Below are 27,795 nucleotides of genomic sequence, written 5' to 3' on the forward strand. Positions count from 1 at the left end.
TGTCAGCAAGACACATAAAAGATTCCCATCCCATGACTAGGGCAGCCTCGTTTATTGATTGTGAGTGAGCTGGTTATTCAACTATCATCTCTTTGTTTAAACCTTTCTCTTCCCTGGTCTGAACTGAGATTCTGAAACCAGACTTCTTTGCCCACTGGTTCCCTATTGTCTTCTGTCGATAAGGGGGCTAGAGGCAGACTGGGGGACTGGAGGAGGGGGTCAGGATGGTTACATCCTGTTCCTTTGAATGTCACACAGCAATGCATTTCATCAGGGCAAGGACAGTGGTTCCAGAAGTTGGTGCCAGTTTAAAGCTTTTCTCACTCCCAGTAAAAGCCTCATTGAGCCTTCTCAGAAACAGGAGCACCAGATCTCAGATCCTAGACCTGTGGGACCCTCTTTTGAGACAGAAAAGAAGATATGCATAACCTCCCTGTTAAAAAATGTCACAGATATATTCCAGCTAGGTTAGAACAGATATGTGCTTAACCAATCCATATTAAGAAAGAAACTGCTACCTTACCCCATCATGACGATTGGGACATATTGACTTGGGCCAGTGACTTTATTGAAGGAAACAAAAAACCAAACAGAATAATATTTGTACAGGCTTTCATGATCACACTGAAAATAATGTTTGACCAATAAATACAAAAAGGCTCATGGTACCTTAAAAATAAACCTTCCTGGTACTCTGGCCACCAAAGGATTAAGTGTGAAAGTAGAATTTTTGACTCAGCCTCAATGAAATGAAAAGAAACCCTAGGTCACAAGACCCACGATGATTTAATGAGAAGCCTTAAGAGATAGTAGCCTGATGGGAAAACTAGTTTGAGAATTTAAGATACTGCACAGGTCATCCAACTCCTCAGAAAACTAAGGGATAAGGGAGTAGAGGATATTTACATTCTGTTTACCTTAAGTGCACAAAGCAGACAGGACAGGTGGAAAAAGACTTTATTCTCATTTTATTTTTATTTTTTTAAATTTTTAATTAAAATATTTTTTTGCAGAGATTTTCTGCCTTTATTTATTTATTTATTTATTTATTTATTTACTTTTATTATGTTCAGTTAGCCAGCATCATTTTTGATGTAGTGTTCTCATTTAAACACACTCAGGTGCCACCTTGGTTTAAGATGATATGAAGGAGGAATCCACTTCTGGTGATAGTCGGGATTAGTTAGAAATCCTTCTTGGGCTGTTAATTAAAAGTTCCCAAAAGGAAAACAGGAGAATGAGAACCAACAGGAAAGAAATAGAAAGCAAGTAATAAAATGGTAGACCAAGTGCTAACATATCAATAATTACCTTAAATTTAAATTGTTGAGATATGCCTATCAAAAGACAGAAAATGACAGAGTGGATAAAAGAGCACAATATGACTAGATACTGCTGACAAGATATTCCCTTCAAAGTCAATGATTAGGTAAGTTGAAAGAAAGAGAATGGAAAAAAATATACCATACCAACAATAAGTTATTTTTTTAAGATTTATTTATTCATTTTGGGGGGGAGGGGCAGAGGGTGAGGGAGGGAGAGAATTCTCAAGCAAACTCCCCACTGAGTGCAGAGCCAGACCTGGGGCTTGATCCTGTGACCCTGAGATCATAACCTGAGCTGAAATTAAGAGTAGGATGCTCAACTGACTGAGCCACCCAGGTGACCCCAACATTAACTTTTTAAAAAGCAGGAGTGGCTATATTAATATCTGATTAAGGTAGACTTAAGAGCAAAGAAAATATCTACAGACACAATATAATGTTAAAAACATCAATCCACATAGAAGATTTAATTATCCGAAATGTATACACGCCAAACAACAGAGCCTCAAAGTACAAGAAGCAAAAATTAATACAGCTAAAAAAATTTCTCTTTTAATCTTCCAGGAAATTGACTCTCAAAACGAAGTATGTAAAGACATGAAAAATTAGGAAATGTTGTGTTATTCATTTAAGTGTGGAATTTGTTGTAAGAAAAGGGATTTGTTAAATGAACTGTACTAATCTGATTCATCCCTATAAAAAATCACTTAGGCTTCTCTCCGAGTCAGAAAATTTCAAAACTGTCTAATTTTCCTCCTTGTGGGCCGAAGGAGTAAAACAAATAGTGGGTCTGGCAGATTTCAATCCAAGCTCAGTTTGAAGCCTGGATTCTCTTATTTATAGAACACAGAAGGAACTCTAGTGAAACCTTAACTATAATAATCTCTGCAGGGTATAATAATATGATTTCAAAGTCTCTACTACTATGTATATTTTAGAAATTGCTACATTCCACAGTTTTAGCTTAAAAAGTCAAAGTTAACTTTAGAATTTCTTTTTAAATTTGCAGACATAATCGTACCTCTTTGTTGTTTTCAGACTTGAATAGCAATCAGTGTGGGTGTAAAATTCTAGTCATAATGTTCTTTATACAGCATCCCACTGCCTCTTAGCATTTGTTGCTTAGAGAAAAATTATGAGTCCTGCTCATTTCAATTCTTTTGAAGGAATCAAGGTGGGTTTTCTTCCTGTTTGTTTAGCAGTAGGAATCTTTTTAAAATTAATTAATTAATTAATTAATTTTTCAAGTTTTTATTTGAATTCCAGTTACTTAACATACAGTATAATATTAGTTTCAGGTGTAGAATTTTGTGATCCATCACTTACATACAACACCCAGTGCTCATTACATCGCGTGCCCTCCTTAATACCTATCACCCATTTACCCCATCCCCTACCACCTCCCCTCCAGCAACCCTCAGTTTGTTCCCTATAGTTAAGAGTCTGTTTTCTGGTTTGCCTCTCTCTCCTCTCTTTTCCTCTGTGTTCATCTGTTTTGTTTCTTAAATTCCACATGAGTGAAATCATATGGTATTTGTCTTTAACTGACTTATTCACTTAGCATAATACACTCTAGTTCCATCGACATCACTGCAAATGGCAAGATTTCGTTCTTTTTTAATGGCAGAGTAATAGTCCATCATATATGTTTATATACATCATATACATATCACCTCTTCTTTATCCATTCATCAGTCGATCAGTTAGTGGACATTTGGGCCCTTTCCATAATTTGGCTATTGTTGATAATGCTGGTATAAACATTGGGGTGCCTGTATCCCTTCGAATCAGTATTTTTGTATCCTTTGGGTAAATACCTAGTAGTGCAATTGCTGGATTGTAGGGTAGTTGTATTTTTAACTTATTGAGGAAACTCCATACTGTTTTCCAGAGTGGCTGCACCAGTTTGCAGGAATATTTTTATTTAAATTAAAAAAAATTTCACCTGCTGGGATGCCTGGATGTCTCAGTCAGTTAAGCATCTGCCTTCGCCTCAGGTCATGATCCCAGGGTCCTGGGATTGAGTCCCATGTCCAGCTCCCTGCTCAGCAGGGAGCCTGCTTCCCCCTCTGCCTGCCACTCTCCCTACTTGTGTTCCCTCTCTCTCTGACAAATAAATAAATAATTTAAAAAAATTTTTTTCAACTGCTGATAAATTACTGAACACTACATCTGAAACTAATGATGCACTATATATTGGCTAATTGAATTTAAATAAAAAAATTTTTTTCACCTGGGAACTTCCTTGGTCTCACTTCATGATTTTTTTTCTTGCCCCTGTTGGGCTTTCAACTTCCAATTACAGATTTCTTTTCAGATCTAGAAAGTGTTTTTCTTTTTAAAATTGGGGTATAATTGAATTACAACATTATATTAGTTTCAGGTGTACAAGATAATAATTCAGTATTTGTATTTTTGCAAAATTATCACCACAGTAAATCTGGTTAACATCTGTCACCGGGGGGCGCCTGGGTGGCTCAGTTGGTTAAGCGACTGCCTTCGGCTCAGGTCATGATCCTGGAGTCCCGGGATAGAGTCCCACATCGGGCTCCCTGCTCAGCAGGGAGTCTGCTTCTCCCTCTGACCCTCTTCCCTCTCGCACTCTCATTCTCTCTCTCTCAAATAAATAAATAAAATCTTTAAAAAAAAATCTGTCACCTACATAGTTACAGATTTTTTTGTGTGTGATGAGAACTTTTCAAATCTCTTAGCAACTTCTAAATATGCAATATTTTCTTCAGTTGTCATACTGTACTGAAAGTATTTTCTTAAATATACATTTTTATTCTCATTTATGAACCACTGTTCCATGTTATACTTCAAAAATATCTCTTATTTGTATATTACTTATTGGATTTCTAGGACTTTCCCTTTAATATATTTCTGAGCTCTTCAAAATGTCGATATTCATTTTACATTTGGGAGTATTTCTGAAGTAAATTTGTTCTGTTATTGATTTTTCACATTGTCAAATCTGCCTGTATTGCTTCTGGTATGGAAACTGCTAAATTTTTCCTTCTTTCATCACTGTCCTGTCCTATATTATCCTGTTTCTAAGTTTATTCTTGTTTAATGGCAGCCATGTCCTCTCAAATCATTTAGGGGGCTTCCTACACTTCCGTGAGCTCCGAAGCCAGGTCTATGACAGAAGGCTGAGGGTAAGTGCAAGGTGTGGGCCATCCAGGTGAAGAGGGGGCAGGCCTCAAGTCAGAAAAAGCCAAGGGAATCAGGGTGAGGTGGGGGTAGGAACAGGATGTAACAAACATGTATGTTGGGTACAGTACTAAGCATTTATCATAGGGACCCCCAATTCATCCCCACAATAACCCTAAAAGTGAGGCATTATTATCCCAACCTGTCCCTCCATGTACCTGGCATTCTTACCTACACTGAACTGGATGGGAATGGAGAGCTGGCCTCAGGAGAGCAAGGTGGCCCTCTAGTCCCCTGACAATAGTGACACCTTACATTTGCTCACACCAAAGTATTATTCTCACTAAAATTTTGCAAGTTTGGCTGAAAAGGTAATTGTCATTATCCCCAGAGAACAGGAAACTGGAATTCAGAGGAGGCTGACACTCAAACCCTGTCTCTGGATTCCTGTGTTGTCCCTGACGTCTGGAGCCAAGACAACCAGTGACGAAAACAGAGCATCAGCCTCAGCACCTCCCAGGAATGACTTCATATCCTGTTATGCAACTTCCTGGAGCCTCTAGGTCAGAGTGTCCTAGGCACACCAGTGGCAGTTGGGGCTGGCGCACACAAAGGATGAGGAAGGCCAGGCTCCAGGAGCTTGTCTGGATGCTCTTCATCTCAGGTAAGGTGAGGAAGAGGCATGAGCAGGTGAGGCCTCTGCCCAGAACCTTGAGGATTCCACCATGAGAAAAGCTTCCCTTCTCTTTGGAAGCTCCAGGGGATGTGGCCGCCCAGCATAGAGCCAACCAGTAGACTTGTCAGACTGTGTTTCTCTACCCAAACTTCACAGAATCAGGAGAATATATAGGACCTGAGAACAGAAGTAAAAGGGGTGAATTAGGGAAACAGTATATCTTCTGCATTTTGGTGTTGGCAAAGATAGGAACAAGTCTAGGTGGGAAAATGCTAGAGTAAATCTAAACTTGACAAGATCCGAAATAATTTTGCTTGAGTTTGAAGTTTTGTTTTCTTATATTCCATCATGGTGCTTTTAATGTGACTTCTATTAACCCCCAAAGACATAAGTCACTCAACAAGTATTTCCCAGGGGCCTACTATGGGCCAGGAAGTCTGCTATTGCTAAGGAATAGCAGAACAGAAAAGAGAAGGGGCTTGGTGCCCACTTTCCTGGGGGCTGTGACTGCAGGCCGATGTGTCTGCTGGTGTTGGAGGGTGTTGTTGCCCTGACTTGGTGGGTCTGCCCCATTGCCACACCCTCACTTCTCTTGTTGTACAGCTCACACTTGGATTACAGATGGAAGCATTTGGGGCTTTGGCGGTTCCTTCTCTTAATCCTTATGAATAAATTGGGAAAATAACAAGTGAAAAGAAGGGTTTGCCTTAGAAAGACATGAAGATTACAGAGAAAAGTTACTTTCCAGGAATACAAGGTTGAGCAAGGTTACAGACACTCGCCTTGCAGAGCCTGCACACACATAGCACTTTGAGTCTACTTGGAGCTGGGATGATAACCCAGATGGGCAGATAGGAGCTTGGTTCTCATTCGCTTGTGTTGTATTCATGTTTTTCCAAAGCAGAACTGGGAGAATATGGAGGGTTGATGCTTGTGTACTTATGTGCGAGAAAGCCAGTGGTATATATTTTATTGTGTCCTGTGGGGGTGGTTTGGGGTAACCTAAAAACTCCCTCTAGCTCCTCTATCCTAAGGGACAGAATCATTAGATACCTATTCAGGTGTGGGCTGGGACTGCTCTCATCTCAACCAGATAACTGCCTTGGGCAACATAGCTCCAGGGTTTAGAGCTGAGTTTGGGGTCAGACTATCCAGGCTTGAATCCTGACTCTACCACTTTCTATTGTGTAACTTTGGGCAAATCACTTAATAACCTCTGGTTTATTAAATAACCTTTCTGTGCCTCAATTTCCATATCTCTGAAATAAGAATAATGGCAGCATCAACCTTAGAAGTTATGGAGCTTAAATGATAAAGTTAGGAAGATTAAATGAGCTAGTACTTTTAAACACTTAGCAATACAAAGTATTTGGAATTCCTTTCTTGCAGTCGTGCAAGGAATGGTGCACACATAGCACTTCAGCGCTAAGTTCTTGCTGTTTCCTTTCACAAGAGATAGGCAAGTTTGTGCAGAACTCAGACTCCTGTAACTCCCACTCTCTTCATCCACTTGGGCTGCTATCATAAAATACCATAGACTGGGGGGCTTATAAGCAATAGGTACTTATTTCTCACAGTTCTGGAAGGTAGATATTCAAGACCATGCTGCCATTTTGGTTGGGTTTTGGTGAAAGCCCTCTTCCAGGTTGTGGACTACGGACTTCTCACTCTGTCCTCCCAGGGTGGAGGCAGTGAGGGAGCTCTCCGGAACCCTTTTATAAGGGCACCAATCCCTTTCGTGGGATCAATCATGACTTAATCATCTCCCAAAGGCTTCATCTCTTAACACCATCACCTTGGGGATTTGGATTTCAACACATGAATTTTGCGGGGGGACACACACATTCCAACCATAGCATCTACCTTGCCCAGGGACTTGGCAAATAATTTATTTATAATATTTACATTAATGTTACAGAGGGTAGAGAGAGGAGGTGTTTATCTTCCTCAGAGCTCAGCACAGTGCCTGGCACACAGTAGGCTCTCAGCCACCAATTGATGAATGAGTGAGGCAAACTTGGTTTAAGACAGCCCCCAGTCTTGGCTCCCCTCTTTCTTGGAGGGGAATTCCTGACCAGAATTTAGAGGACTTTCCAAGAAGCTTGTTTTCTAGGTTTCCTTAGAAACTGCAGTCTGGTCCCAGAAGAATTGGCCTGGTTTCATATTCGAAATCCTCAGGAGTCCACAGGTGGGCTGTGATGATAGCCCAGGGACTCCATTAAAGGGGCGGCTATTGGCATTTCTCAGTGGGCATTCTCAGAACTACTGCCCAGGGATTAAATTGCGTGTGTGCATGTGTGTGCGTGTGTGTGTGTGGGTGTATATGTGTGTGTGTGTGTGTGGGTGGGTGTATATGTGTGTGTGTGGGTGTATGTGTGTGTGTGTGTGTGGGTGTATATGTGTGTGTGTGTGTATGTGTGTGTGTGTGTGTGTGTGGGTGTATATGTGTGTGTGTGTGGGTGTATATGTGTGTGTGTGTGGGTGTACGTGTGTGTGGGTGTGTGTGGGTGTGTGTGTGTGTGTGGGTGTATGTGTGTGTGTGGGTGTGGGTGTATGTGTGTGTGTGTGGGTGTATATGTGTGTGTGTGTGTATGTGTGTGTGTGGGTGTGGGTGTATGTGTGTGGGTGTGGGTGTGTGGGTGTATATGTGTGTGTGTGGGTGGGTGTATATGTGTGTGTGTGGGTGGGTGTATATGTGTGTGTGTGGGTGTATATGTGTGTGTGTGTGTGTGTATTGTGTGTGTGTGTGGGTGGGTGTATATGTGTGTGTGTGTATATGTGTGTGTGTGTGGGTGTATATGTGTGTGTGTGTGTGTATGTCTGTGTGTGTGTGTGGGTGTATATGTGTGTGTGTGTGGGTGGGTGTATATGTGTGTGTGTGTATATGTGTGTGTGTGTGGGTGTATATGTGTGTGTGTGTGTGTATGTCTGTGTGTGTGTGTGGGTGTATATGTGTGTGTGTGTGGGTGGGTGTATATGTGTGTGTGTGTGTGCGCAGTAGTAGTAATAATAGCAGTAGTAGTTGTAGGTAGCGGTAGCCTGACCCACAGTTTGACCCGACATTACTGTCCAGCCCATTATTTGGTGTTCCATGGAAGAAAGTAATCCAGGCTTGAGTGGATAAACTATAGACCCTGTGGATAAGTTATAGAGCTCTGTTGTGTCCAGCCAAAAACACAGATCTAGATCTTATTTCCACTCAAGTTGGCCCTCCCTTTGGCAAAGCTCCTTTGGACCAGACCAGAATTGATCTCCTCTTTCCCCTAGCTATTTGGAGGAATCACTGTCTGCTACTATCATGTCTTCACATCCACTCATCACCCTGTATGTCCTTCTCTATAATCTTCCTTTCCATAATACCCCTGTCACTCATGATCTTGGTACATGTCCCATGTTCTGCCTCCAATCGGAGGCAGATTTTTTTCCTCTCAAAAACAATCATTTATGAAAGTTTGCACAAAGCATGTGCAAAAGATGGTCTAGCTCTTGGAGTAAAAGAGAAATTACTCACAGTAAAAAGATCTGGGATCTAGTGCTGGCTTGCAGGGAAGGATGCATGTTCTCTGGAGGCCTTGAGGACCTCATCTGAAAAATGAGAGGTTGAACAAGAAAAAGAGGTTGTTTCTCTCTTTTTTTCCAAAGAGAAGAAAACTATTCTTCACAGAGTCTAACTCTGATTCCCTGCTTACAGAACTCCAAGCTGCAACCGAACCACATGAAGAAAAGTATGTCTTAGCAGCAGGAGAGACCCTGAATGTACAATGTCCCTTCTCCATCCGGAAGTATGCCAATAGCCAGAAAGCTTGGCAGAGGCTGATGGATAGAGGGGAGCCCCTGACACTGGTTTTCACAGAGAGTGTTTCAGGGAATCCCAGTCAAGTCCGGATGGGCAGGTACTTCCTAGAAGACATCCCCAGTGAGGCCATGCTGAACGTCCAAATGACCAGTCTTCAAGTGGAGGATTCAGGACTGTATCGGTGTGTGATCTACCACCCTCCCAAGGACCCTGACATCCTGTCTCCCCTTGTCCGCCTGGTGGTGATCAAGGGTGAGTGACCTGGAGGGGGGTAAGAGGATGGGGAAAACCAGCCCAGGTGGTAGTATGGGTGGTGGTGGTAGCACTCCCAGGGCTGTGGCTTAGGATTTCTAGCAACCTGACCTCTCCCAGAAGCTTCTTGTCTTTCATTTGAGGTCCTTGAGAGGCATTTGGTCCAAAAGTAAGAAGGGGCTTCTATGTATGGGATTCCTCTTAGGGTAGCAGAACTTAATCTGGGGTACTATTGTAGGAAGTAGGGTACAGTGAAAGATGAATGGTAGACTTAGATAATTTAGTCTCATACTTTAGGTTTCCAAATGGAAGTCATTTCTTTGGGAAGCCTTTGTGATCAACTATTTCCTCCCCCCCAGTACATTTGATGGCCTTCCTGTGTGCTTCCAAAGCAGTGCTTCTCAGACTTTACTGGGGACACAAACCACCTGGGGATTTTATTTCAAAAGCAGGCTCTGATACAATAGGTCTAGGGTGGGACCTAGATTCAGCATTTCTGATCTGCTTGCAGGTGATGCGGCTGCTGAGGCTGGTCCATGGGCTCTCATTTTGGGTAGCAAACCTCCAGAGCTCACTTTGTGTCCCCCTCATAGATGATGCTGTCCCACTGGGTAGTAGTGGCCAGCTTACTTATCTGCCTCCAATGCTCATCTGTGAGTACCTTAAGGAAAGTGTTTGTGCCTTTCACATGTCTGTATCCCTAGAAACTAATGTAGTGCCTGGGACAAAGTAGGACCTCAGTAGATGTCAACTGGAGAAATTAAGGAACGAGAAGAAAGGGAGGAATGTTCAAGTTTCTAGCACCTGGGGAATCCTAAGCCTAAGGAAGACAAGGCTCATATGCAATATATTAATAAAAAACAATTTGAAAAGCAATATGCTATAGGTTTATGTGAGGGCAAGGCAGAAAATGGTACAAGGTAGAGTAATCAGGGAATTATTCTTGAAGAAGGTGGAGGCATATGGATTGGTGAAGAATAGCAGGCGAGTGCATTTCCAGTGATAGGAATCACTTGAAAATTCCATTTCCCCCCTCTCCCCTTACCCACCTTCCTCCCTCCTTCCCTCTCTTCCCTTTTCTGCTTTCCTTCCTTCTTTCCTTTTTCCTGCCTCTGACCCAGGCTGACCTCACACTAATTCTTTAACTTAGCAAAAGAGAAACTTGGTTCACGAATGGCCATGTTCATTTCCTTCCTCAGTTTCATTTACCGTGCCACCTCTCCATCCACCCAACTTTCCTTCCTTCCATCCAAACACCCTTCTTTCCTGCCTCCCTGCCTTCCTTCTATTCATCCTTCCATCTGTCTATCCACCCACTCACTTCCCAAAACTTCATTCATTAACTTAACCATCCATTTATCCAATGTGCTTTCTTGCAGATCCTTTAGGCACCACTGTCTCAGACAAGAATCCTACTCAGAACTTGGCTAAGATTTCCACCCTTCCTCCTACCACCACCAAGGCCCAGAGCACACTCCTCAACAGCCCCAGGACTGTGACCCAACTCCTACCCAAATCAACTGCTGACATCTCCTCTCCTGGCTTGGGAATCAACATCACAAATGCGACGGATGTCACGAGCTATGGTTTCAGGTCTCTGGGCCTCCTGGTTTGATTCTGAGTCCATAGGCTTGAGATGTGGGGAGTGATGAATGGGGGAAAAGGGAGGGCAGGAGCAGACTTGAGTCAACTAAGTCTGGTGAAACTTTCCTGGGGAAGAAGGGAGTGGTGCTAGAGTGGGAGGAAACTGTTGGTGAGGCTCCCACTCTCCCTGGTTCACCCTGTTTCCTTGCCTCCTATAGGAGTAAGAAGAAGGAAAGGGTATCTTTGCTTAATTCCAGTGGGTGTCAGCCAACCTTACCAGTCTAATGGTATAGTGGAGTGAGGGTCCTTGGATTCTCATGCCAGCCAAATTGGCTAGCTGTGTGACTTTGGGTGAATCATGAATGCTCTGTGGCTTGTTTCCTTGTCTATAGGGAGGCTAGCAAATGCAGAGCTGGAAATAATAGCCCAACGGCTCTCCTTTCAGCAGCTGCTGTGTGTTAGGATTACCTGGAGTGTTTGCTTTTGCTTTGGTTTGTGTTTCATACCAATGCATGTGCCTTCCTGTAGACCAATAGATCAGGATTTCTGGAGATCGGGTTGGTCTCAGCATTTTTTATGAGATCTTCAGGAGATTTCTTAATGTGCAGACAAAGCTAAGACCCATTAACTTTGCATGCATACCCCTCTTTATGGCTTATTATTAAATGTTGATTTATCTCTGAATGTGTTTATCATTAAATATTGAATTAACAGAGAGATATTCATCCATATTCCCACTAATCTAACATGTCTGATCGCCACATTCTCTTTCTAGTTTTTATTCATGTTCATACATATTTAATATAGCAGTAATTCTAATTATAAACATTGCCATTATTTTTCTATGCTAAGACTATTCTTTGATGTTGCTACCTAGACTTCATGATTATAATTTCAACAAATGCATCTTTTTCTATCAATGAAAAAGCCATGACTTACATCTTACTTGCCTGTCTTTAGACACTGAGATTGTTTTAATTTTTTACAGTATTGATAACTTTGAGATGAACATTTTTGCAGATGTCTTTTTTCTTTTAAATTATTTATTCAAAAGAAATTCCCTTAAGAGAATGTGAACATTTATATTGCTCTGTATACATATTGCCAAATGGTCTTCAAAGGTTAGAAACAATTTGTGTTGTGATCTGTAATGTATAAATGAAGCAGTTGTCACTGCAAGGATTCTTTGCGTACAAGGATTTAGTATTTGGAAAATATTCCTGCTAAATTGGACATGAACTATCACGTGCTTTCATTTCTCTCTTGCTGTGGGCTAGAAGCTCCAGGAAGATAGAGGCAGTGACTATCCACTCACTGCCCCCCGCCCTACAACTGCTGTTTTGTTGGCACCAGTGCCTGGTACATAGTAGGTGCTTACTAAATCTTTGTGGACTAAATAAATGATCTAGTGAGAATCAACATTTTTTTTAAGTTACTTTGATTTTCCAGCATGTAAATCGAGAGTACCCACTTTGGTCCACATTGTTACTAGAGGTTGCACATTTTCTATTAACTTTATTTATTAACTAATAACTATTCTGTCAGTCAGAATCCAGCCAAGGAAGCAGAAGCCACTGAGCTGTTTGAAAAATATATGTTTTGTACAGGGAGCTATTTGCTTAGGTAATGGAAGAAGTGAGCTTCCAATCTGGGAATGGATGGGGTTGGGGGCCACCACCAGGAAGGAAGGAAGGGAGCCATTGCCTCACTGTCTTAGGGTGGGTCCCTGGAAGCAGGCAGTGGGAAAAGTCTTGTACAAATGTAGGAAGTGATCCCAGGTAAATCCATCCGGGAAGTGAGACCAGGAGAGAAGGAAGCTTAGTAAGGATGTCATCACCAAGCTGAGTCCCAGAGGGGGGAGCTTTGGGGTTCAGTCCTGCAAGGGGTTTCTGGGGGACTCACGGACTTGTCTATATCAGAGGCTGGGGGAGCTGGAGTAGTTATACTCCGAATTTCCAGTCTTTTGTTAGGGGTGGCCCAGTGGCACACGAATTCCCAGGCACTGGGGTAGGGGCAGTGGTCTGACCTCCTCTGTGCAGCCTCAGAAAGGGGTGCGTGTTGGCTCTGGAGAGTGGACACACTTCAGGAGCTCCGCGCATGAAAATGTGAAAGGGCTGGGAGGACAAGGCAAACTTGAAGGTCAAGTTAGCCCAGCGGAGCTGGGACCTTGGAGCCATGGGCTGAACCCGAGCCGCGGTGGCGGGGGGGTGGGGGGGGGCGCTACTGTAACCATGAGCGGCCAGGAGTTGTCAGGGGTCAACTTGACCATCTGCTGGTTCACGTAGCTCCAGGTGATGGGGGAGAAGGAAGACAGGGAGGACGGGACGGGGCTGCGGGCCCGGGGGTACTTCAGTGTAAAGGGGCGGCCTCGGTGGCTTTTTATTGTCATTCTGTCAATTCTCCTTCTGCGAGCTTGCACATTTGCTTTTAAGTTTTAGTATGGACAAATGTGTTGATTTTTAAATTATTACTTTGCTTTATTCCTTAATGTGCTTGATTCTATTTCCTGGTGATGTCTCTAGTTCCCCTCCCCCCCATTTTATTTAAATCTTTAGTCCATCTTGGGGGAGGTATATTTTGCTAAATGGTATAAATTGTACAAAAGATGACTTTTTCTTCATATTACGATCCAGATACCACAAGATTATTTACTAAACAATCCTTGCCTACCTCCTGGGCTGCCGGATTTCTTAGATGCTAAATTCATACATAACATTAAGTCAATATCTGGACTTCTCTTTGTTTCCTGCCATCTATTTCTCTTGTCACCCTTTGTCTTATCATGCAGATTAATTGTGCTGTAATCTGTTTCCATATCACTGAGTCTAGACAGACCATGCTTCCTCACTCATGGGTATCCCTTTCTTATGGTATCCACTGATGTTTTCTCAGGACGTTTAGAATCACTGAGCTAAAATCTATAATAAATCATGATGGGATTGGGGCAAGGATTGGATTCTTCTGTTTCTAGATGGGGAAACCGAGACCAGAGCGGTGAGGTGGACCTCCCAGGAAGTAGGCCTTCCTGCTGGGACTAGAAACTGGGCTTCCTTGTTGGGACTTCTCTCTCTGCTGCATCCCGTTGAGGAAGAGGAGCCCAGGCAGCCTGCCCTTTCTCCTGGGTGCCTCTTCTGCACATGGGCTCTATGCTTTTTACTAGATATATTTCCAGCAGTAGTTTTAGGCAGTGGGACACACTAAAGGCACAGGGTCAGGGACAGGTGCTAGAAGGGCCTAAGCAGATAAGAGAAGGGGCATGAAGGACTTCTGTAAACACTCAGGTGTGAGGCGCACCAGTGCTAACAGCAGCTTACATCTCTTCTTTCCCCCAGGGTTCCCGTGATCAACATCGTCATTCTCTTGCTGTGTGGACTCCTGAGCAAGAGTCTGGTCTTCACTGTCCTGCTTGCTGTCACGCAGAGGTCATTTGGACCCTAGGCCAGTGAAGCCATAAGCATGACCTCTGACCTCCAGCCACATCCCTCTGGCAGTTGTTCTGGGGGAGGAGTGTGAGGGGGAAAGGAAGGAGGGGCAATGACAAGAGTTGAATCTGTAACACAGATTCTTTCTAAGGCTCATGTCCCACCTTCTCAGCCTTGCCAGCTCCCCTAATTTACACCAGTGACCATGGGTGTGTGTTTTGCCCCCTCAGAAGAGAAGATACGGCTGCAAACATGCCCATTCCACCCATGGTTTGGGATTTGCCTTAAATAAAGACAGAGTCCAATGCTCTTCACTGTTGCTGTCTTATGGAGGTTGTGAGGTACAGAGGACACCCCCGCTAATTCTGCCCTTCTTCTTGCCCTGGGCTGTAATGGTTTAGCTTGATCTGGACAGAGCTCTTACTACAGAAGCATCCTGTTTTCCCTGCTCCTGGGCTTTTCTCTACTCTAGAATCAGATGGTTGGGTTTCTCTCTTCATCTGTGGCCCTCTCCTACATTCCCAGAGAAGGGGTTTGAGGAGAAGACAAGACACCATGGTGAGAATACCATATTTGGTAAAGAGAAACCAAGTTAACCGAAAGGTTGTATCCTGGGAAAATCCTGGATGAGATGAGATCCAAGGCACAGGACGAATAGAGAATCTCATTTGTCAATCATGTGTATTACCAAGGGTACATCTTACCCCTGCATCCTCAGATCATACCCATGTAGGCCAAGAAGTATGCAGATAGAAACATACCTCAACAGAATAAAGGCCTTATATAAAAACCCCGGAGCTAACATTATCCTCAATGGGGAAAAACTGAGAGCTTTTCCCCTAAGGTCAGGAACAAGACAAGGATGCCCACTCTCCCCACATTTATTCAGCTTTGTACTGGAAGTCCAAGCTGCAGAAATCAGACAACAAAAAGAAATAAAAGGCATCCAAGTTGATAAGGAAAAAGTCAAACTTTCACTATGTGTAGATGACATGACACTCTATATAGAAAACCCTAAAGACACTACCAAAAACCTGTTAGAACTGATAAATGAATTCAGTAAAGTCCCAGAATACAAAATCAATGTACAGAAATCCACTGCATTCTTATACACTAATAAAGAAGCAGTAGAAAGAGAAAGTAAGAAAACAATCCCATTTACAATTGCACCAAAAATAATAAGGTCCCTAGGAATAAACTTAACCTAAGGGGTGAAAAACCTATACTCTAGAAACTATAAAACACTGATGAAAGAAATTGCAGATGACACAAAGAAATGGAAAGATATTCCATGCTCATGGACTGGGAGAACAAATATTGTTAAAATTCCTATATTACCCAAAGCAATCTTCAGATTTCATGTAATCCCTACCAAAATACCAACAGCATTTTTCATAGAACCAGAACAAACAATCCTAAAATTTGTATGGAACCACAAAAAGACCCTGAATAGCTGAAGCAATCTTGAAAGAGAAAAACAAAACTGGACACATCACAACTTTGGACTTCAAGTTATATTACAAAGCTGTAGTAATCAAAACTGTATGGTATTGGCACCAAAATAGACACATAGATCAATGGAAAAAAAACAGAAAGCCCAGAAATAAACCTACAATTATATGGTCAATTAATCTTTGAAAAAGGAGGCAAGAATATGCAATGGGAAAAAGACAGTCCCTTCAACAAATGGTGTTGGGAAAACTGGACAGTAACATACAAAAGAATGAAACTGGACCACTTTCTTATACCATACACAAAAATAAATTCAAAATTGATTAAGGACCTAAATGTGAGGCCTGAAACCATAAAAATCTTAGAAGAGAGCACAGGCAGTAATCTCCCTGACATTGTCCATACCAACATCTTTCTAGATATGTCTCCTGATGCAAGAGAAATAAAAGCAAAAATACACTATTGGGGCTACATCAAAATAAAAATCTGCACAGCTAAGGAAATAACCAAAAAAAAAAAAAAACTAAAAGGCAATCTACTGAATGCCATATTTGCAAATGACATATCTGATAAAGGATTAGTATCCAAAATATATAAATAACTTATTCAATTCAAGATGAAAAAACCCACAAATAATCCAATTAAAAAATGGGCAGAGAACGTGAACAGATATTTCTCCAAAGAAGACATGCAGATGGCCAACAGAGACATGAAAAGATACTCAACATCACTCGCCATCAGGGAAATACAAATCAAACCACAATGAGATATCACCTCACACCTGTCAGTATGACTAAAATAAAAAACTGAAGAAGCAGCAGGTGTTGATGAGGATGTGGAGAAAAAGGAGCTCTGTGCACTCTTGGTGGGAATGAAAACTGGTGTAGCCACTGTAGAAAACAGTATGGAGGTTCCTCAAAAAAATTAAAAATAGAACTACCCTAAGATCCAGCAATCACACTACTGGGTATTTACCCAAAGAATACAAAAACATTAATTTGAAGGGATACATGCACTCCTATGTTTATTATAGCATTATTTACAATAGCCAAACTATGGAAGCAGCCCAAATGTCCACTGATAGATGAATGGATAAAGAAGATGTGACATATATATATATTGCTCAGCCATAAAAAAGAATGAAATCTTGCCATTTGCAACAACATGGATGGAGCTAGAAAGTATAATGCTAAGTGGATTAAGCTAGCCAGAGAAAGACAAATACCATATGATCTCACTCATATGTGGAATTTAAGAAACAAATGAGCTAGGAAAACAAAAAAGAGAGTCAAACCAAGGGACAGACTCTTAACTATAGAGAACAAACTGATGGTTACCAGAGGGGAGGTGGGTGGGCGGTTGAGGGAAATAGGTGATGGGGATTAAGTGCCTCTTGTGATGAGCACAGAGTAGTATATGGAACTGTTGAATCACTATATTGTACACCTGGAACTAATATAACACTGTATGTTATCTACACTGGAATTAAAATAAAATAAAATAAAATGTTAAGTGAAAAAAAAAAGGAAATATGTGCCTAGAATGAGACCACATGGGTAATAAGTTACTACTTACTAGCAGGAACTAAAACTAGAGTTCCTTTGCTGAAGACTAGGTGCTTCAAAGCCATATAGAATGGAATAAGGAGGAGTTCTGTCAATGTCTAAATGCCTCTTCTCCTTGTATCACACAAGAAGCAGGGATGGTGGCCCACAAATAGGACCCCTTTCCTTTAGAGCAGAAGGGGTAGAAAATACCAACTTAAATCTTTGGAGTTTGCAAGACAAAGTGGGCCTGAACACCACGGGTGAGCAAGGGAGTTACAGGGCAGTTATAGGGCAGACAGAAGGAGGACAGAGTGATAACCGTACGTGCACATAGGGACAGCCTGCAGAAGTCTAACTGGTGAGGGGTGCCTGGGTGGCTCAGTCAGTTAAGCAGCCAACTCTGGGTTTCAGCTGGGGTCATGATCTCAGGGTTGTGAGATTGAGCCCCATGTGGGGCTCCACACTCAGGGTGGAGTCTGCTTGAGATTCTCTCTCTCCTTCTGCCCCTTCCCCCGCTCTCTCCTTCTAAAATAAATAAATAAATAAATAAATAAATAAATAAATAAATAAATAAATACATCTAACTGGTGAAACCAAGAGGCAACGCACAGCAGAGGACACAGCTGAGGTCATAGCAGAAACAGTCAAAGGGTCTGATCACCTGTTAGAATTCTGCACCCAATTCCCGTGTGTGTATGTTTTGGGAAGGGGTGGTTTTCCCACACCAACAAGCAATTCTTGGACACCAGCTGGGTGTCCTGTAATTCCACTCAATTCTGATACTACCTACCCAAAGATAACATCAGATTCCACAGATTGAGGGCTCAGTTCCATAAGACTCCCCCTTCCCATCTTTAGATGCCATTGGAGAGCACTTGTGCTTCTGACCCAACTACTATAGAAGTTACCTGTGAGAAATATATTTTAATTATCTGCATGACCGAACACATATTTCTTATATTCATAATATCACACAATCTAGTGATTTTGTCATTGGTGCCACTGCCCTTGGACACTTGAAGCCACCACATCCTTGGCACCATGCTATTCCTGGACTCTCAATGCTTACATTTCTTCTGTGTCAGTCATCTTCTCCAATAGCCCTACACCTTGTATCACACCTTTAGGATCCAGAATCCTAGACAGAATCTTACATTTGGCCAAGCTTAATTCAAGTCACATGCCTAGCACTTAGATGCAGGAGAAATATCTACCTCCATACTCAGTAGTAGAGGAAGTAGAACTCTGCATCTTAGTGAGACCCATGCATTGGGGCATGTCCCCTAGGTGGAGAAGGTATTGGGTGCTGGAGAGCCAAAAGATGACAAATATATCCTATCTGTTGTAGTTACTCCTAATACCATAATGTTTGTGGTCTCCATGCCTCTGCCTAGGCTGGGAGCCCAGGGAAGTGCATACCTTGCATCCAGAATGAGTACCTGAGGAATGCCTCAGCACTTACCTGACCTCAAACAGAACTTTTACAGGCATCCCTTCTTTGGACCACTTGCCTCAGAATCCCCTGCGCTGCTCGTTAAAATGCAGATTGCTGAGCTTTCCGAGACCTACCAAATCAGAATCTCTGGCGGTGCAGCTCAGGCTTGTGCATGCTTGCCAACTTCCTGTGTGATTTAGTCACATGCCCATACTTGAGAACCACAGTGTGGAGCAAGAGTAAAGAAGGCAGGTCACCAGCAAGGTTTGAGCTCTGTCTTGAAGGACAAGACAAATTTCGATGCATGGTGTCATTCCAGACAGGGAAAATGGTGGAAGGGTGCAGGATGTAGTGGTCAGGGATGAGAAAGTCCTGGCGACCTGAGGAAGTGAGTGGAGCAGAAGTGGGACATCAGATGGGTGTGTCCAAACTTGCTATGGTGGAGAATGGGGAGCTCTCCAGTGTTGACCAATGGGACTGTAACGTAATGGAAGCAGGAAGGAAGATGTCACAAGGGCAGTGATCACTCTTTTCTCTTCTGTATTTTCCTGAGCTGCTCCCTCTTCATACTTCCCTTCTCAATTGCGAAGTAATAGTCAAGCCTCTCAGGGAACATGGAAAATATCCCTGTGGGGGCAACATCCTCCAGCAACTGGAAGAGCCTTGGGATGCCCAGCATCCTGTGGATCCTGGGACTGGGATAAGATGGAGGGGACAGGGCTCTGAGGGTGGCCATGGCTGCTGCTGCTCTGGACCTCAGGTAAGGAGATGTGGGGGACGGATGCAGATGGCTGAAGGGGTGCCTGAAAAGAGGGGTTTCTCTCACTTCTTTAGAAGGTACTGGATGGGATCAGGGTGTGTGCTAGACACAGGGAAGAGACATGAAGGTAATGAAGTAATGGATGCAACTGTCCCAGCAGGAACTGGATGATGAAACAGAATCTGGAGCTTCCTCTAGTGCACTGTGAAGTTGAGAAATGTGAAGTCATCCAAACAACCTCTCATCTCTATGTTGATTTCCTGGGAGATGTAAAGTGTAAGACAAAGTCTCTCCTTAAAGGAATCAGGCACTGAGGTAGAGGAGGATTAGTAGAAGGGAAAGGTAAATAACAAAAGGGCAAAGTCACAGCATGAAGACAAAAATACAGTGGAAGTCCTTCTAGCAAGGCACAGAGAGGCCATGTGGAAAAGAGGTGAAGGGTTCTGGAATCAGACAGAACAGGTTTCAAATCCTATCTCTGCCACTCTCTACATTTGTAACCTTAGGAAGTCCTCCAACCACTATGAGCCTCAGTGTCCTCATTTGTAAATAGTATCTATTCAGTATTTATTTGTACGTGGTACCTACTTTAGAAGGTTGTCCTAAGAGTTAAGTAGTAGACTGATGTAAAATTCTTAGGCTCAGTATTTAGGGCATAATAAGTGGCTTAATAAAAATTATGGAGGATGATGATGATGGTGGTGGTGGTGGTGCAAGCAGGTGCAGGGTGATCAATGGTACTGAGGGTTGAAAGGGGAAAGAGATTAGTGCAGGTGGAATTGTTCAGGTAGACTCTCTTCTGGGACCAGAAGGGGCAGATGTGGGTGGCAAGGAGTGGGGAGAGCATTCAACCTGGGGATGACAGGAGCTAGTATGAAGTCTTGTGTACTAGAAAGCAAGGGACATGTCTGGGGAAGCACAAGTAGAATAGAATATGGGTTGTAAAACTGGTTAAGTTCTTTTTTACTTTTTTTTTTTACCATTTTATTATTAAAATTTTTCCATCTATAAAATATGGAAAGAATAGCCACCAAAAACTTATTACCTAGATTCAAATTCAAACATTCAACCATAATTGATGTTTTGCCTTATTTGCTCCATATGTATTTATAAAACTGCTGAACCATTTCAAAATAATTTATAGAAATCCTAAATTACTCATAAATGGAGCTCTTAATACTTTTGATCTACGACCTTGTATCTGCACTGGGGTCTGCAGATGTAACGAAGATGGAAGAAACATTTGCTCAGTGAAGCACTTTGACTTTTCATTCTAGGATTCCAAGCTGTAGGCGAAGGGGAGAAACAAAAGCCAGGAGGAAAGAACTGGACCACAGCTGGTTCTTACAACATCATGCTCTCCTCCTCCAGCCTGAAGGCCTGGCAATGGGAGAAGAGCCAGGCCTCCCCAGAGACACTGGTGCGCATGAACACTAGGAGCAAAGACCTAAACTGGGCCCAGGCCGGGAGATACCTGCTAAAGGATTGTCCCAGGGAGGTTGTATGCAAGGTCACAGGGACAGAGCTCCGGTGGCAGGACTTGGGGCTGTACCAGTGCATGATCGACCTCTCACCTCAGAACCCCCATGTCCTGTCCAAAAAGATTCGGTTGATAGAGCGCAAAGGTGAGAAGCAGCAAGACCCAGGACAGGGAAGGGTTTTTGTGGAGGCTGACCTCAACCACAGGCTGGGGCCCCATCTGCTGGGAGGGCTGCTTTGGAGAGATGGCGCAGAGTAATGGGAAAAGCTCCAGACCCGAAATCAGTGCACCTGGGTCTTCCACACTCACACTTTGTGAGTTTGAGAAAGCTGGTAGCATCTTCATATTCCTTTTCTCCAGTATTGGAGAAAACTCTAAGCTAATGTGGCTAAGGAAACCAAGTCTAGTACAGATTGCTCCTGCTTGAAGGAATTATTAGTCTCACAGGGAAGACAAAATATAATCCTCTGGAAAGGGTACCAGCAGTAATGACTGAGTTTGTACCGAGAGGAAAGGGTAGTCAGGGACTGACTTTTAGTTAGGTTTAAACAAACAAACAGAGAAGGTTTCTTTTTGGGATGGGCTTGGCCTGCCCAGAGATAAATGGACGCTCCCTCAGTGCACTGGGGGGAGTCCTTCTTTATTCTTCTTGACTTTTTCTTCAGTTTTCCAAGTAGAGGAGGGTATGGTAGTTGCTGACCACAGAAAGAAAATATACTGTGGGGATATAAGGAGGTGATGGATGTTGTCCACCCAACCCCACGGTAGGAAGGGAGGCCTGAAATGGGAACTTAGGAGAGAAGGTGGACCGGGGAGGGGAGTGGTCAAAGGGGGGGCAGGAGGGAGGTTCCCTGCCTCATGGGCAAGCTCCATGTTAGTTTGGAGGCAAGAGTAGAAGGACTGTTAAGGCAGGTGAGTGGGTCACTTGACTGTGATGGGCTGGGAGGACATGGGTGCTAAGAGCTGAAAGATTAGACTACACTCACTGGTTGAGACTCTGGAAGAGGCTGAGGCCAGCTGGATGTCACAGAGATATATAGGAATGGAGTCAGGAAACGTGGGTCCCAGTGCTGGTTCTGTCTGCTGAGTGACCATGGGCACTCCCTGTCACCCTGTTCCTTGGGGGGTTGGACTGGATGGTATTGAATGCTCCTTCTACCTTTGACCTTCCAGAACCCTGTGAATGTTTCTCTCGTAAACAGAGTATAGTCCCATGGCAATGATTTTGGGAGAGGGCTGCTCAGCATGGAGGAGAAGGAGGTCCCTCTCGGGCTCAGATTAAGTCAGCTGGGTTGTGCAGATAGGCTAGCAAGCTACGGGGATGCTGAGCCATCTTCAGCAAGCATTATCTGGGTGCCCAGTAGGAGCCCATGTCAGGCAAGGCTCAGAAGGGCTTTTTATCTCTTCCAGAAAATGGCACTGGCCAAGAGAACCAACCAAGGCAATCTGGATCCAATGTAAGTTGTGTCTGAATGAGGGTTGCTCAATGGAAGCCAAAGCAAGGCAGTGTAAGGGCTTAGCTGAGGCCCTCAGCTCAGGCCCCCACATGTGGACTCCAGGGAGGCAGGCTGACCACATGGAGGACTTTCTTCTGCTCCAGGCAGGCCAAGAGAGTCATGAACCCTAACAGGCAGAATGACCTTCACTTCTGTTTCTATCCTGAAGCCCCAAAGCAAGCATTGAATGTTATTTCTTCAAGGCAGCAAAGGTCCCATCCACCAGCCACAGACGAAAGGAGCTGGGAGCTGGGGAGCTGAGAACATGCAGGCATATTATACCCCTGACAATGAGGCACCACTTAGAAAATGGGGCCCTGGCACCAATGGAGTCTGAGTATTAGCAGCCTCTTCCTCAGAGTTAAGGAATGGGATCAACAGAAGTCCATCCCAACCCAGAGTTATTGGGGAGTGCAAGCCATGGGTGGGTGTCAGAGAACACTACCTGGAGGGGAAGAAATGTTGAAGGCACAAAGGGGGTGGCATTCTATGCCGGGAGCAAGTGGTGGGAATGCATGCACAGAGTGTGTCAGCTACAGAGGTGGACAGTTGGACTGAGTGTTGAGGAGAGGGTAAAGTTAACGCAGGACCATGCATTCAGATTGTGGAAACTCTTGAAGGCCACGCAGTCATGCGCACTTTGTCCTGTAGGCAATGAGGAACATGATGGGCTTTCCCTAGGTACCCTGAGGGGAAGAGTGAGGGTCTCAGTGCAGAGTGATCCAGCAGCTGTGCAGGAGGTCTGGAGAAGGGAGGTGTTAGGGGCAGGAAGCCAGATAGATTCCTTTAGGGTGAGTGCTGGGGTTAAGGATCCTGGGAAAAATAGAGGCCCTGTCTTCAAAGGGTATAAACCCCTGCTTGGCTGCTCTCATAGCCAGGAGAGGCTGAGCTTCAGAGCAGAACATTCAGCAGATACCCACACTTTTGGACTCTGGGGTGGGTGGGGGGAGCTTAGGATTCCAGTGTTTGCCCTTTCCACAGGCCTGCTGCTGGTGGTGATTGTTCTGATATGTGGATTCATCCTGAACAAGGGCCTGGTGTTCTCTATCTTGTTTATCTCTCTCCAGAAAGCCTGGGCTCAGGTGAGTGGGGGCCAGGGACAGGCTTGAGTGGAACTAAATGAGGGGACACAGGTGGTAGCTGCAGATGTAGATTTAGAGGGACAAGCTCCCAGGAGTTACCCAGAGCCTGTCCCCTGAATTTCCTCACTTCTGTGCTAAGAAGTCTGGAGAGGAGGCAAGGCCCACCATTGGGAATGACGTGAATGGGGTTGGGCTGGTTCCTTGGGATGGGTGGGAGGGGCAGGGTGAAAATTTTTGTTACTGGCAATCCAGTCTTATCTTCAGAGGAGGGAGGAAGATGCAGACCGGGGCTGGCGTGGATGCATCATTTTCTCCCTTCCTTCCTTCCTTCCTTCCTTCCTTCCTTTTTTCCCCGAGATTTTATTTATTTGAGAGAGTGAGAGAGAAAGAGAGAGAGGGAGAGAGCACAAGAGGGGCAGGGGCAGAGGGAGAGGGAGAAGCCGACTCCCCGTTAAGCAGGGAGCCCAATGTGGGGCTCGATCCCAGGACTCTGGGATCATGACCTGAGCCTAAAGCAAACTAAGCCCAAGCTTAACCAACTGAGCCACCCAGGCACTCCAGATGCATCATTTTCAAATATAATTCATTTCTGTCACTCCTCAGGTAAGGGAGCCTCCTGAGGTGTCCCCAGGGCAGAGCAAACCCAGGGAAGCAAACTTAAGCTTCCAGGAGCAGACGGGCATGCCTTCCTCCACTAACAAATACCACGTTCCACTCTGTTCAGTGGTAAATAAGAGGTTTCCTGAACATCTTTGTGAGATCTCTGTCTGACCCCTCTCTTACCCAGAGGGAGAAGAGTAGTAATGGGGGGGGGGGTGATGTAGAGGGCTGGCTGCAAAGAAACCCATGGGGAGTCATCAGGGCTAAGGGAATGGCAGTCGATTTCTGTATTGGGACTCACAATTGGGACTCACAAAGTGTAATTCAGATGAACTTTATATTTGTTCTCTTACTGCTGTCTAGACTCGCTCTGCTGAGGATCTTGCTGGCCCCCTGGTAAAACGTACAGGAAGACCCATCACTCTTCTGGTCATTTTTTGAAAAATAGACTTTACTTTTGAGAGCAGTTTCAGGTTCACAAAAAAACTGAGGATACAGTAGAGAGTTCCCCTGTCCCACCACATGCACAGCCTCCTCCACTATAGACATCCTGTCCCTGAGTGGTACATTTGCTAGAATCGATGAATCTACGTTGACACATTAGTGTCACTCAAAGCCCATAGTTCACCTTAGGGCTCGTGTTTGGTGTTGTCCATGCTAGGGGTTTGGACAAATGTGTACTGATGTGTACCCACCACCGTAGTATCACACAGAGTAGTTTCACTCCCTAAAACCCCTCTGTGCTCTGCCTATTCATCCACACCCTTCTGGGCATTTCTAAGCAGTATAAAGTTTATTCCTAAACTAGCTTCAGTTCAGTAAGGGTAAAAGGGGTTCCATTTAAAATGAAATCTTCTCCAGATCCTCTAGATTTTGTCCCTCTGTTAGAGGGACATAAGGGTACAGGCTGGTTTTTCTTTCTTTCCTCAGCCACCATCTCTACCCCTTGCTGTAGCTTCTGACGCCCTAGGACTGGAGCTGTGGAAGGGAAGAGGAAAGGAGCACCTATCACTGCTGCTCTGAGGGTAGTCAGCTTAAGTTAACCTTTTATGAGAGAAATTTACATTTATGAAGGAAATTCCCAGTTGTAATGGTGTCTCCCTCTCTGTACCAGGATGAGAAGGATGACTCTAAATCATAGAAGAAACTTATCCATGGAGAAGGCATGGATTGAAATCTGCATAATGAACCTTACCTCTTGTTTACAATGCTTTTCCTGGAACTAATCTCCCCATACTGGCCTCCCTACACCTGTCTTTTGTCTTTAGCTGAAGACAGAACTTAAGCTGGAGTTCTAAGCCACCTTGGGGAGTTACTCAGTTTTCCCCCTGGTTCTCTCCCCTGTATACATGAGGTATACATGTTCATAAACTTTTGTTTGTTTTTCACTTGTTAATCTGTCTTTTATTAGAGGAGCCTCAGTCTCTACCAGAAGGATAGAGGGAAAATTATTTTCCTCACCTACATCAGTCAACCTCTAGCTTCCTTCCATGGGGTCTGTCCACCTCCAGGCAGCCTTTTTGGACAGGATCCATGACAACCCATACTGGTGGGCTCACACATGTGCAGCTCACATCTGGTGCATGGGAAATACCCACTTCATTCACCCCCAACAAACTCATGGAGCCCTGGTGGATCCCCACACAACCAGTTTTTCACTCCATCATTGGGACATCTAGCCAAAGGCAGTCTCTGTCAGTTACAGTTCTTAGGCTGGAGTTAGACACCAGTTTGCTGTGTCTTTCAAGTGCAGAAGACATTTAAGCTCTCCAAGTTGTGATCTTGAAGCCCCTTTCCCTGGGCTTGAGGAAAGGAGCAGACATCCACTCCCCTCTACCCCCAGGGTCATAATATATCCAAGCTGTGTCTAAAAATCCTCTCCTAATCTTCAAAATCTCTGCAAATGCATAACCCTAGTGTGGGTGAAGTTTGAATACCTTTTTGCATGGGTTGCCCATGCCTCACTCTGGAATATGGCATCTATTTTCTTGAGACTTGTGTTAGTTGCAGACAGCTAAATCCAATCTGCCTATTTTATATAGGAAGGGATTTTTAAAAACTAGAATAGTAAATGATTTACAGAATCAGATCCTACTGTGAGCCACTGGGAATCACTCTCAACGCCACACTACAGGGTGGGGCTGCTAAGGGGTCACTGCTCTTGTGACAGTCAGGACCCTGAAGAATCAGAACACTTCCCAAATCAGGAAGCTGCCAGCCTAGCTTCTGGTTCCAGCCTCAGCCCACCTCAGCCACAATCCACACCAGCAAAATGGATGCCTTTCCTCCAAACTTAAGTCTCGCACAAATGCATTTGATTGGTGGGGCCTAAATTATATCTGGAACCCTAGCTGTCAGAAAGCCTGAGAAAAGATTGTGCAAACCTTTTACTGTACAGAAAGGCCCATGAGAAGGAGAAAGGATTGGTCCACAGCATCTGCCCAAACAATCTCAGCCAAAACTGAGATGAAAATAGTTCAAATTTGAAAGGTCTTTGCTTTTTATGGTCAATGAAAAACAAATACAAACATACATTCTTTGTTGTGTTATGACAAATATACCCTTTTGTTTATTATGAAGTTATTTTATAATAAAAGTTCCTATTTACCAAAAAAATATATTGGACATTATTATGTGTTTTGCATATCACATAATAAGATACAAACAGAGAGTTCCTATTTTTTTTCCTATTCCAAAATCTATGGTACTTTTCTCAAAAAATCTCTGCATGTTGAAGAAAATGACTCCTATTTCCCATCACTCTATTTCAATCTACTCCTGGGATGGCCACATGATCATTAATTATTCAGTGACATTTGGAAAATTCAGGTTCCATGGCAGTCACATAAGTGAAAACTGGATAAAGCAGTTCCTGTTCCAGGCTGGATGTTCATCCTCTCATTTATGTTAGGAATTAACATCCTCCTAAAAGATGGAGGAGAAGGCCAAATGCAAACAGAATGCAAACATGCTTTGTGTTTGCTTTTTTTTTTTTAATTTAAGATCTTTAAGTGCTCAAAACTGAGTTGCCACACTCCTTACCCCTTGGTACAGTCACCTATGGAAATACCTTACCACTTACTTGGTTTAATGTGATTTTTATTTTTCTCATCTTCACCCACCCATTGTGCTCCCTCCCCACAGGCATCCTCTTCATATATTTAATGTATGCCCTTTCAGTCTAGTGTCCATATGTTTATTTTTATCTGTGTAGATCCTTGGAAATATGTAGTATTGATTTTATGTGCTTTGTTTCAACACATTATATTCTGTTGTATAAAAAATGTGCACTTCAGTGGAAAACTGCATTGTCTCTAGCACACTCTTTCTTCTGCTCTCTGATTCTGATTCTGGGGGAGCTATTTCATAGTTTTGTAAGTTGTAGGTAAATGATAGACATGCAGTTTCTGTCTTTTCTTCCATCCCCTGCTGTGGGGGGGAAATAAACCCCAGACTGGTTTGCTTTCCTATGCAATTTGTTTCAACATTCCTTTCCTCCATATAAACGTATGCTTCTTGACTTCCTTTTCTAACTGGTTCTAATGTCTGCCTGGTTTATTCACTGAGTATGAGTTGAAAAGAAACTTTAATTTTTTTTAACTGTATGAAAGTTGTGATTTAACCTTTTTTTTGAAAACTATAACTCTGTTTATAAATTTCACACAATCCTTCTACTTTGCTTCTGAGACTATCCTTGTTGCTATATGTAAATCTAAGTCTTTGATTTTTTTTTTT

General features: G+C 43.5%; 1 protein-coding gene and 2 long non-coding RNA genes across 6 annotated transcripts; 2 read left to right on the forward strand and 1 right to left on the reverse strand.

Moving 5' to 3' along the window:
• Positions 1-1,528: 1,528 nt before the first annotated feature.
• LOC114204426 (uncharacterized) lies at positions 1,529-18,816 on the reverse strand. Its single transcript, XR_003608188.2, has 3 exons — positions 18,670-18,816; positions 8,666-8,739; positions 1,529-5,331 (listed from the first exon to the last, which is right to left on the reverse strand). It is a non-coding gene; the product is annotated as an uncharacterized LOC114204426 (long non-coding RNA).
• TREM1 (triggering receptor expressed on myeloid cells 1) lies at positions 5,033-14,518 on the forward strand. Its single transcript, XM_028097542.2, has 4 exons — positions 5,033-5,142; positions 8,846-9,202; positions 10,582-10,795; positions 14,119-14,518. The coding sequence occupies exons 1-4, from the start codon at positions 5,094-5,096 to the stop codon at positions 14,222-14,224; spliced, it is 726 nt and encodes a 241-aa protein (XP_027953343.2). The 5' UTR covers positions 5,033-5,093; the 3' UTR covers positions 14,225-14,518.
• LOC114204425 (uncharacterized) lies at positions 17,859-27,266 on the forward strand. Of its 4 annotated transcripts, none has more exons than XR_003608183.2 (6): positions 17,859-19,402; positions 19,563-19,678; positions 20,680-21,027; positions 22,293-22,339; positions 23,360-23,460; positions 24,991-27,266. It is a non-coding gene; the product is annotated as an uncharacterized LOC114204425 (long non-coding RNA). The 4 variants fall into 4 exon arrangements; XR_015768355.1 differs by lacking the exon at positions 19,563-19,678 and having other exon boundaries at positions 18,871-19,402; positions 20,680-20,822; positions 24,991-25,085; positions 25,175-27,266; XR_003608184.2 differs by lacking the exon at positions 19,563-19,678 and having other exon boundaries at positions 18,872-19,402; positions 20,680-20,822; positions 24,991-27,265.
• Positions 27,267-27,795: the final 529 nt, after the last annotated feature.

This window comes from Eumetopias jubatus, unplaced genomic scaffold (genome assembly GCF_037043125.1).
Source record: "Eumetopias jubatus isolate StellerSeaLion01/CBP00866 unplaced genomic scaffold, mEumJub1_p1.0 scaffold_6, whole genome shotgun sequence".
NCBI lineage: Eukaryota > Metazoa > Chordata > Mammalia > Carnivora > Otariidae > Eumetopias > Eumetopias jubatus.